Raw genomic sequence first — 11,376 nt, forward strand, 5'->3', positions numbered from 1 at the left:
AGGGCAGGACAGGCAGCTGGGCCCCTCAGGGGCCTCCTTAGGGCAGGGCCCCCCGAGGCATCTGGGCCCCTCCAAGGCAGTGCCGCAGCCCAGCCATCCCCTTGCCCCTCAGTGTGATAAGATAAGGCTGGGTGGAGGTGCCAGTGGCTATAAGAAGCGTCCCTGTAGGTGCTGCTGCTACCAACCCCTGCCCACTCTTCCAGCCGCCACCATGCTGACTGCCGAGGACAAGAAGCTGATCCAGCAGGTCTGGGGAAAGGTCGGCGGCGCCGAGGAGGAGATCGGAGCCGAGACCCTGTGGAGGTACAGGCCTGGGGACCCCATGGGCCAGGGGGAGGAGGGGGTGGTAGCCCCACGGAGGGGCCAGTGTGGTGGGTCCGGCTGGGGTCAGCAGCACTGACTGTCCCACTCCCCCAGGATGTTCCATTCCTATCCCCCAACCAAGACCTACTTCCCCCACTTCGACCTGTCACAAGGCTCTGATCAGATCCGTGGCCATGGCAAGAAAGTGGTGGCTGCCCTGGGCACTGCCATCAAGAACCTGGACAACCTCAGCCAGGCTCTGTCTGAGCTCAGCAATCTGCACGCCTACAACCTGCGTGTGGACCCCGTCAACTTCAAGGCAGGCGGGGGATGGGGATGGGGATGGGGAAGGGGTCTGGGGACAGGGATCAGGATGGGGAGGCAGGGAACAGGGGACGGGGGACAAGGAATGGAGACTGAGGGACAGGGAGTGAGGGGCAGGGATCAGGGTGGGAGGAGGGGGTTGGAGGACAGGGGATGGGGAGGAAACTCAGAATGGGGAGCAGGGGATGTGGGACAGGGGGTGTGGGACAGAGACCGGGATGGGGACGTGGGGGCTGTAGTGGCGGTGCTAAGCCCTGTTTTGCCTTGCAGTTCCTGGCTCAGTGCTTGCAGGTGGTGCTGGCCGTGCGCCTGGGTAAGGAGTACACCCCCGAGGTGCACTCTGCCGTCGACAAGTTCATGTCGGCCGTGGCCGCCGTGCTGGCTGAGAAGTACAGATGAGCTGTCAGCCGTGCTCGTGTACCATCAATAAAAAAAGACTCCTTTGCTGCAGTAACGCGTCTGTTTGTGCCGGGGCCGGGGGCTGGGCTGGAGTGTGGCAGTGCTCCTGCCGGAGAGAGGGGGCTGCGGGTGTGGTACGGGAAGGGCAGCGCCAGCCCTGGGCTCCCTGGGTGTCCCCCAGGGCCCTGCTCGCTTCCAACCCTCCCCTGCATGGGATGCAGCTGATGGCAGGAGCCAGGGAATGGAGCTCTGCCTGCATCCCTCCAGGGAGCAGGACGAAGGCTGCGCCAAGACAAACGTGATCTTTGCATCCCCTTGAAGGATGCCGGGGGGTGATGGGGGTGTAGGATAAATCCTGCCTGTCTCCATCTATCAAGATGGCTTTTTAGGACTTTATTAGGGAGCTATGTGCTTGCATGAGCTCCAGAAGCAATCAGAGAATTCATGGAGAGAAAAAAGTCCACCACAGATCATTAAGCACAAAGCCTGTTCTTGGACTCAAGCTCCTGAGCCACAAATCCCAGTCAACTGCCAGGGAAGAGCCTCCACACCTGCCCCAGGTGTCTGCTCTTCTCCTGGGACCTGGACAGGGGAGGAATGGGATGGGCAAATCTGCCAGTATAGGGACACTGGTTTCAGGACTTTTGAGCCTGAATTTTAAAAAAATCAGTGATCACAGGTGGCGGGCTATGAGATACTAAACTAGCCCTGGGTTTGCTCTGTGCTGTGACACCAGAGGGAGGAGAGGAGGTCCTGCAGGAGAGAGGTGCCTGAGTGTCCAGGTGCGGGCAGAAGGCAGGCGGGGGCACGCAGGGATCCTGCCTGCTCACAAACAGGCCTGGCAGTCCCAGACCATGGCAGCCCCTGCTCCTGCAGGTGAGCCCACAGCACTTATGCTCCATCCTCAAACACACCCCAGTCCACATCCCAGTGTGCTCATGTGCGCTTACACCAATTTGGTTTTGTGCCAGCAGTTTGAAGGGCTCTGCTACCTTGGCAGCTCCCCCCATGCACACACATGCAGCAGACACTGCCCTGCTGCTGCTTCCCAGAAAATCAGCCCCCCCGGCCCTCCCTCCCCACTCTGAAGTGGTGCCAGACCGAGCTAATCTCCCCTAAACACAAATGATAAGAACCTCAGCCATGGAGGAAACACGGGTGTGAACTATCACCTGCTGGTCTGCGCCACCTCCCGAACCTAGTGCAAGCTCTGCAAGCCCCCTCACCCTCCTTGTCTTCCTCACCACCTTCATCTTCCTCGTCCTTGTTACATTCCTCACCTTCATTTGGAGCACACAGGGCTCACCACAGACCACTGTGATCCCTTGTAACTGCCCAAAGAGCTTGCAGCAGTACCCAGTGCTGATCCTGTGGCTCTGCCAAGTGTCCTCCCTCATTGGAAGTCAGGGTCCCCCAGTGCCCCACAGCACCAGGGCCAGCACAGACTGTGCAGGAGAGGGGGCTGGGGCAGGGGAGCTCCGGGGTCTGTTAGCAAAGAGATGTACGTGACTGTGGTTCAAGGAGCAGGTCACACACTGTGGGGTGGTGTGGGATACACCGGTGTGGGGTGTCCTGAGGAACAGGAGCAGGGAGTGCAGCGGGGCAGCTGTGCACAGGGACTGTGTTGCATGGCAGAGGGCTGTATAGGGACAGCACATGTGTGTGCAAGGACGTGTAGGTGTCAGCTGGCAGTGCGTGGAGGGGCACTGTGTGTCCTGGGGCAGATCAGGGGGGTGTGTGCAGGCTGTTGGGTGGTCAGCCTGTACATGCAGGTGCACAGGGGGCTGTGTGTGGGTGTGGGGCACAGACTCCCCCCTGCTGCTGTCCCAACACCTGACCAGAACCCACCCAGGCTGTGCCAGGAGCAGCCAGCCAGTGTCCCACCCCACGCCAGGAGGGGACACACACGGGCTCCTCTGCCAGTGCCAGTGCAGACCCTAACGACAACCCATGCCAGCCCAGGCACTACACCTAAACCTAAACCTCATCCTAACCCCAAGCCTAACCCTAATGTCATGTCAGCGTGTGTCCGTGGGGCAGAGACCACCCACCTGCGCTGGAACAAGCCCTGACCGTAACCCTGACCCGACCCCGCGGTGCCGAGGCAGAGCCCCCCCGCCGCTGCCGGTGCCGGTGCCCGGGCGGAGCGGGGCGGGGGAGGACGGGCGGTGGCCCCGCCTGGCCGGGGTCCAGCACCCCCGGGACCGGGGCGGGGCGGGGCGGGCGGAGCCCCAGCACCGCATATAAGGGCGGCGGCGGCCAGCGGGGACACCCGTGCTGGGGCTGCCGAGGCAGAGGTGACATCATGGTGCTGTCCCCCAACGACAAGAGCAACGTCAAGGCCGTCTTCGGCAAAATCGGCGGCCAAGTCGAGGAGTATGGCGCCGAGACTCTGGAGAGGTACTGTGGCCGTCCCCAGCGTGACCCTCTCTCCTCTCCAGCCCCGACTCCCTCGCATCTGCCCCCTCTTCTCCCCATCCGCAGCTGTCTCTGTCCTGTGCCTCCCTGTCCCTGACTCACCCGTCTCTGAACCGCTCTGTTCTCCAGGATGTTCATCACCTACCCCCAGACCAAGACCTACTTCCCCCACTTTGACCTAGGAAAGGGATCTGCTCAGGTCAAGGGTCACGGCAAGAAGGTGGCGGCTGCACTGGTCGAAGCTGCCAACCACATCGATGACATTGCTGGTGCCCTCTCCAAGCTCAGCGACCTCCACGCCCAAAAACTCCGCGTGGACCCTGTCAACTTCAAAGTGAGTGTCTGGGAAGGGGTGTCCAGCCCTGGGAAGGGATGACCAGCCCAGCTCCCCTCCTGCACGCCTTGGCTACTCCCTTGCTTCATTCCCTTGCTCACCACATCCTTTTGCCTTTCAGCTGCTGGGCCAGTGCTTCCTGGTGGTGGTGGCCTGCCACAACCCCTCTCTCCTGACCCCAGAGGTCCATGCTTCCCTGGACAAGTTCCTGTGCGCCGTGGGCACCGTGCTGACTGCCAAGTACCGTTAAGACGTGTACCGTGGCTAGAGCTGGGCCCAACACACCACCAGCCCTCCAACAGCGAGCAGTCAAATGTTCTGAAATAAAGTCTCTTGCATTTGTGCTCCAGCTCTGGTGTCCTGCTCTGTGTGCTGCCTGCGGGAAGGGAGCGGGAGGGATGTGCTCTGGGGGTCTGAACTGGAGGTTCCCCCACCAGGTGGGTACATGGAGGAAATGGGCTCTGGTTTTGCTGTCCCTGAGAGGAGGCAGCATCTGGGGGGTGGTATCCAGCAGGCAGACGCCGCTCTGCTGCTGTGGGGCTCTGGGAGCAAGCAGAGCATTCCTAGGCACCAGTGGAGGGGAGAGACTGGAAGATCTGGGGCTCCCTGCAGCCCCAGACTGTCCCACCAGAATTCCACGCTGGAAGCCCCTCTTGCATCACCAGGCCTGTGCACCCTTGCTCAGGACAAAGTGTTGGAGGGCATCTCCTCCTGGAAATGTTTGCAGGAGACACAGGAGTACAGGGGCTCCTGGCACCTGTGACCCTCTGCCCGGTGGCAGCGTGAGAACACCCTGAGGACCTCCCTGTGCCAGGACATCTTTCTTTGCACACAGGGCCGTGCAGTGGTGGAAGACTGCTTCTGTCTCCACCTAATGCCCCATTGCTCGGGTGTCTCTGTGGAAGGGTCCTGGGGAGCTGCAAGGGGAGTAGATGGGGCTCAGCTCCAGATCCAGCAGTGTGGGGTGGGTAAAGAGCACAAAAAGGAGCCCAGGACTTGTGCTGCTGTCTGTACCCCCCCAGCCCTTATCACAGCCCACAGCAGGGTGGCCATGGTTGGGGGCTGATAAAGGAAAGTCTGGGCTCTGCTCCAGCTCTGGGTGTGGTGGGAGACTGGGCAACAGATAGTCCCAGGAGGCTACAACCTGCCAGGTGCTGAGTAAGGGCTGGAAGGTCTTTAGTGAGGGGGGAAGGTTCAAGGAAGCCCCAGGGTGGCTCACAAAGCCAGCTAAGGTTGCCACAAGGTCCTTTGATCCTTGGCATTGGCAAGGATGGACTCTTCCCTAGTCCCATGGCCTCCAGGCACTGTCAGTGAATGCACAGAAACAGGAGAAACTCCAATGACTCCAAAGAGAGAAGGAGGCCCTTCAGACCCTGGGGTTTCTTCTGCAGTGCACCTCAGGCATCATGATCTCACATGGCCACTGTACTGGCACCTGTGACCCACTGGGCATGATGAGGAAGGGAGGAGAAAGCTGCACATGGCATCCCTGGGCAGTCTGGTCTCCCTTTGTGCAGAGCAGGTGTTGGAGCAGGTTCCACCCCTCCAACCAGGAACATCACCCAGGCAGAGCTGTGGGCACAACTTCCCAGGGATCTCATGGAGAACCAGGATATGGTGGGGACTCAGGGCACACAGGTGTGCAAGGAGGTGTGAACTGGTGTGGAAAGCGTTGGGAAGAGCCAGCATCAAATCCAGCACGGGCTTGGACTCCTGCTAACTCAACCACTAAGGGCCCTCAAGGTCCTGAGCATGGTGGGTACATGAGACGAGGTGTAAAAGTGTGGGGACAATGTGTATGTGAGGGGTGAAAGTGGTTCCCAGCTCGGCTTTAGCTCCTGACTGCTCCCAAGCCGTGCCGTGACCTCAGGCAGGACACGCCGGGTGGCAGTGGGCAGTGTCCTGCCTCTGCAGCACTTCCCCAGGGTTCTGCCTGGCCAGAGGACCGCTGCGCTGCTGTTGTCCCAGCCATTTGTCCCTGCTGCCACCAGAGGGGGACCTCCAGCCGTGGTGCTTTCTCGGGCCCGGGCAGAGGGTGCGCGGGCTGGGGGAAGCGGGGCTGCTGCGACCGGGCTTCCAGCCAGCCCCGGGTCCCGAGTGCTTTGGGGACGCCGGTGCCAGCTCGGAGGGGGGTGCAGGACCCCTTCCCATCAGTCCGTGTCCAGCGCTGAGAGTTCCAGCCCCGAGCCCCTTGTGCCTCCTGGCTCATAGCGCAGGGGCTCCCTTCACTGGGCATCCCTCGGTGACCATAGCTTCGTGTGCCCCAGGACGCAGCCTGCCCACGGGACAGACACGCTGGCCACAGCTTGGCGCTCCCTGAGCTGGCATCCCTGCCCAGCTGCCTTGGGACCCACCAGCACCACAGCAGCCACGCTCTGGAGCGGGGCAGGTCAAATATTTGCCCCAGGCTGGTTTTGCAGCTGGCTTTGCTGCAGCTCCAGTGCTGAGGAGGGAGTTGGAGGCAACTTCTGCATTGCCACAGCAGCAGCAGCAGCCTGAAACAGCCCCAGGTGACGCTGAGGAGGTGGATTTGGAGACAAAGTCCCCTGATCCAGGCAGCACTCAGGAAGCCGAGTCACACCAGGCAGCTTCAGCAGAAGAAGGAAGATGAATATCTCCAGGTCATGCCCGTTTTGATGTCTCCACTCTCTGCAGGCCTTTCTCAGCTCTCATTTATTCTTGATGGACAAAGCACCCAGGGTTCAAAGATACCCCAGAACAGCACAGTGTTCTCTCCTGTGATGTCACCACGGCAAGTGGCATCTCAGAGCTCATTTTTATTGAAAGAGGAGCTAAAATGACATCAGGAAATGAGCTTGATGGTTATGACTTACCTGATCACAGCACTTTCACCCTCCTCTTGAGGGGCTGCAAACAGCATTGTCCAGGTAGTTTGGATTCTAATTATTATGTTGGATAGTCATGGCCCTAGAGAGGGTGTCCTGGAAAGGGACACAAAAACGTACTTCTGGAGGAGGTCAAGCATCCTAGGGGAGTTTAACAGGAATTCTCCATGAATTTTCTATCTTCCCACTGCTTCTCTGCTAAAATTTGATCTAGCAAACAGGCAGTGGAAAGATGGAGAATTAATTCCTCACTGGAAGGTGATCTTAGGAGAGCAGCTGAACGATCCTTTTGCTGGAATGAGGAGGGAAAACATCATGTGTTTTACAAACTGTTCTTGTTTCTACATCCCATATTGGAATTCAATATGGCAATAGTGTAACCCGTGAGTGGTGCAGCCAATAGGTCTTCTGCTTCTTTGCTGTGTGTTTGGACAGCCACTCTTTCCTAAATGTCAGATTTTCCCTGCTGAAATGATCTCTCTGATTTGTCTGGATCCTTTTGGATTTTAAGCCAGTGTTTGCATCCTCTCCAGCTCAGGAACATCTGAGAACTTAATAAGGACATTCTCCACTACAACACAAGTTATTGATGACAGAACAGTGAATAATAATGGTAAACAAAGAACTGGAATCTGTCAAAGAAGGAAAACAGACTCATCTGAAAGGATTCATTCCTGGCAATGGCCATGATTATTACTCATCTCTTTCTTTGATTAAAAGTCCCACTGTTTGGCTTTTTTTAATTGAAGCCGACTGGTTTGTAGTTCCTTGGTTTCCTCCTTTTACCCTCCTAATGATAAGAGACACGATGGTCTCGTTTCTGTGACCCCATCCCCCTCCCTCTTTTCCCAGAGATATTGCATGTTTGGAGGTGGCTTCCATCAGTTTTTGAGGTAAAGGGGATTTTTTTTTTCAGGCAAGCAGTCTGAAAATAAGGAATGATTGAAATATACTTTAATTCAAACTTTTTGGGATCCTCCCACCTCCTCCACTGGCTGTTTTGGCAGTGGAAAAAGGAAAAGTGGTAGAAGACAGAAAATGAGCATTGATTAGATTTTCACTACAAAGATGGAAATTGAATAGAAATGCAAAAATTTTCTTCCTGCTGGTTGCCCTGTCTTCCCACCACACAGCAACCACCTGGGAGATTGATTTTGCTTGGAGATGAGATGATAGGCAATGCTCTGCTGGTAACATTAGTAATTCCTCTCTCCCTGTGTTGTTTTTCTGTATTTTTCAGCAGCAGGAGATACCATCTGGGGAGGGCACAGCTTTGGTTGTGTTCCTCCAGCTCCCACACAAGCAGTAATAGCAATTCCAGAGGGTACATCCCTGCCTGTTGCCTTCAGCATCTGTCTGTTGACCTGCTGCTGCTCCTCATGAATTTGCTCTACCTTTCATAAACCTGCTGATCCTATTTGTTTCCACAACCTCCTGTGGCAGTGAATTCCAGAAGTTCATTCTCCCACCTGCTCCAAATAAAGCCCTTTTTATCCATTTGGAACCAATGTACCAGACTGATCGATGGCCTCTAACTCATCATGCATGTGCACCAGGTCCACGTTCTCTTTATGATTTTGTAGGGCTGGCATGTTTGCTCCCCCTTCTCCAGAGAAAAATCCCAGCCTCCCTGGAACCTCCTCATAGTGCAGCTACCCCATCCCCTTGATCTCAGTTATCCTGCTCAGGGCTCTATGTCCACAATGCTCTTACATCCTAAGAGGTCCTGTTGTGATAGGACAAGGGGTGATGGTTTTAAATGAAGAGGTTTGATTTAGATTAGATACAGGGAAGAAGTTTTTCACAATGAAGGTGGTAAAACATCGGCACAGGTTACTCGGAGAGGTTGGGATGCCCCATCCCTAGAACCTTTCAAGACCAGGTTGGATGGGGCTCTGAGCAACCTGACCTACTGGTCACCCCATGGCAGAGGGGGTGAGTTAGACAACCTTTAAAAGTCCCTTCCAATCCAAATTATTCCGTGATTATAGGATTCTATGATCAGAGGCCAGACCTGCACAGATGTGGGTGCACCAAGCTGTTACACAACAGGCAGGAGGTGCCCTCTTTCTTATTTTGTAAGCCCAGGTCCTTCCTGATGACATCACCGTATTTTGTTGGCTTTTTTTTTTTTTTTTTTTTGCTGCACATCAAGGCTGCAATCTTGGTGAACCATCAGTGAGGACCCCAGCGCCTTTTTCCTGAGCTGTAATATCCAGTTTAAGTTCAGCCTCCTCTGTTTTAGATCATATTTCCCTATCCAGGTCACCCTCTTTATCTACACTGAAAGGATTGACCTTCTGTTTTTCTGTAGCACTGGGAGCTGCACATAGCAGCATTCCACAGAGTACATCAAATATCCTTTCAGCAGTCTCCTGCAGTAATGGAGCATCATCTGACTTTTCTGTCAAAAGCTAAAACTCTGCAACTCTAACAGCAGATTTTTGGTCCCTAATCCTCGGATACAGTTCTTCATTATACTCTTCCTTCCCCTGTCACAGTGACTTCAAGTCAAGCTGCTGGGTGGACACAATTCAATGAAGATCTACCTGAAGATAGTTAAAACAGAGAGTTTTCCAGTCTGTGCCACTTTTTTTACTCCTTGCACTGGGATAAAACAGAAATAGGGGATCAGACTGTGCCAGCTCTCTGCTGTCCAGAGACTTTTGCACATGGCCAAGAGGATCCCAGCTATGGATTTATGGAAAGCAATACAGCAAAATGTGCATTGCAGCTGCTCATCCAGAAAGCTTTTAGACATCCCTCAATAGTTGAGAAGCTGAGTGCCTTTATTAATAGTAGAAATATATTTATCAAAATTCATGGATCAGCACTGTTAAAGCTCCATAAATCCAATTTGGACAGGCCACCATTATTTATTTTTTCAGGTTGTTGCCTCAAAGAGGGATACTTAAAGTATATAATCCACACTTTTCCACAGGCCTGTTTGAAACACTGTAGGACATGCACTCTCCAGAATAGCATCTTCCTCTTTTGTCTGACTTCCTAATGAAGGGCTGCAATTTGGGACTCTTGCACCAAAGAGCAAGAAGCAGAAGTGGTCAGCCCTAACCATCACAGGAACACCGACACCACATTCAGAGAGTCACTGAGTCACACAGACGCCCTGGCCCCAGCATGGCCACGGTCCCTCAGGCATCAGCATAAACAGAACCTCCCATGTGGTTTTCCGAGTCCTGTGGGTTCTTGATGCCACACAGGATGAGGCAGATACCTCTTCAGCTGGATCTTCTGCCTGCCTGCAAGTCTTTGTGATCCACCTGCAGCACTGCCTGTGCAAGTGGAGGAAGCTTCAGCTTCCCCAGCTCCAGCTTCAGCCCCAACTCCGGCTCTGCAGCCAAAAGGAGACCCTCCCTGGCCCAAACTCACCCCTTCTGAGGCTGCAAGGCAGCTTAGCCAAAGGGAAAAGGAGCAGCCCAGACAGTCACTAAGCCAATGACAACATTTGCATGTCCCCATGTATTTGGGGCAGCTGTCAGTCTGGAGGAGGCATGTCCTACAGCATCCATCCACACAGCTACAGTGAATGCTGGAATGCTTTACTTGGGAACAAGCAAGTCCAAGAGACCCAAGCTGTGAAAAAAAATAGGTATTGTAACACATAATGGATCTGACTCTGTGTTGTGCTAGATAAGCTTAATTTATACTCAGATCTTTGACATTGAATGTCTTCTTTTTTTCTTTTTTAAGAGGAAAATAACTAGAAACAGCATTTCAAGAAAGTAATTCATAAGGGCTGATTGGAGATGAGCTGATATCTCTAAAAGTGGAGTTGAAAGCTAAATTGATGTAGAATGAGGATGGAAGGGTTTATTTGTTTTCCTCTTAGAAGGAGAGCTCTGAAAATTCAAGGATAGTATCACACAAGGGCAAACGGAAATGAACAAGCAGTGAACAAATTGAAGCTGGAAAGTAGTGGAATGGTCCTCTTCCATCCCTTGAGCTTATGTGCTCAAGCTTCTGGGCTGACTTCAAGGAAGTCTCCTCCTAAATCAGATGAGGACATTGCCAGCTTTGAGCACACAGCCTGCTCTGACTGGGATTTTGGTGATGTCAGAGCTCCTAGAAAATGACACTCACTTCCCCAGGGGATTTTCTTCCCATGCCCCAGGAAGTTATTACAAAGAGTAATATCCTGTGAGAGCAAGAGGCAAAGATTTTGAGCTCCAGAAGTAGAAAGTCCCTCTCCAGGGAGCTTGTGGTTGACTGGAAACAGCTCCGAAGTCCTCAACTAAGCTGACCCGTAAGGGAGTGGTGGGATTTTTGCCTGAGCAAGGACTCCAAGACTGTCCCCAGGCTGCATTATTCTGCTGGAGAACACATCAGAGGGAATCCCAAGGAAAAGGCATGTAAAAGAGAAAATCCTTGACTCTTTTGAAATCAACTGGAAAATCAGAATGAGTTGACCATGCCTACGAAAGCCGCATTTCCCGTGAGTCCCATGAACGTGGCAGATACATGAGAGCAGAGAAGGCAATCGGACTTTCCAGGAACCAGTATAAAACCACCCATGAGTTTGAAGGGCTGAGCGTCCCCAGTGCTTTCCCGTCTGAGCGAGGGCACGGTGTGCTGTCCGGTTATGACCGAGCCATGTGAAAGTTTGTGATTTCAGCTTAAACTGATCTCAAATTACCACCTTCCTCGGCCTTCAGAGCGCTGAGAAGCAAACCCAGGAGCACCATTGGCACCACCCCCGGGCTCTCTCCCCCGTGCCCGGGATGCTCCGACTCG

At 54.2% G+C, this 11,376-nt stretch overlaps 2 protein-coding genes and 1 long non-coding RNA gene across 3 annotated transcripts; all 3 read left to right on the forward strand.

Moving 5' to 3' along the window:
- The first annotated feature begins 157 nt into the window (after positions 1 to 157).
- Positions 158 to 1,077, forward strand: LOC125334481 (hemoglobin subunit alpha-D). The gene is made up of 3 exons (XM_048321325.1): positions 158 to 303; positions 418 to 622; positions 898 to 1,077. The coding sequence occupies exons 1-3, from the start codon at positions 212 to 214 to the stop codon at positions 1,024 to 1,026; spliced, it is 426 nt and encodes a 141-aa protein (XP_048177282.1). The 5' UTR covers positions 158 to 211; the 3' UTR covers positions 1,027 to 1,077.
- Positions 1,078 to 3,270: 2,193 nt separating this feature from the next.
- LOC125334457 (hemoglobin subunit alpha-A) lies at positions 3,271 to 4,127 on the forward strand. The gene is made up of 3 exons (XM_048321292.1): positions 3,271 to 3,426; positions 3,574 to 3,778; positions 3,900 to 4,127. The coding sequence occupies exons 1-3, from the start codon at positions 3,332 to 3,334 to the stop codon at positions 4,026 to 4,028; spliced, it is 429 nt and encodes a 142-aa protein (XP_048177249.1). The 5' UTR covers positions 3,271 to 3,331; the 3' UTR covers positions 4,029 to 4,127.
- A 101-nt stretch (positions 4,128 to 4,228) lies between these two features.
- LOC125334459 lies at positions 4,229 to 8,125 on the forward strand. The gene is made up of 2 exons (XR_007207140.1): positions 4,229 to 5,533; positions 6,046 to 8,125. It is a non-coding gene; the product is annotated as an uncharacterized LOC125334459 (long non-coding RNA).
- Positions 8,126 to 11,376: the final 3,251 nt, after the last annotated feature.

This window comes from Corvus hawaiiensis, chromosome 16 (assembly GCF_020740725.1).
Source record: "Corvus hawaiiensis isolate bCorHaw1 chromosome 16, bCorHaw1.pri.cur, whole genome shotgun sequence".
Lineage (NCBI taxonomy): Eukaryota > Metazoa > Chordata > Aves > Passeriformes > Corvidae > Corvus > Corvus hawaiiensis.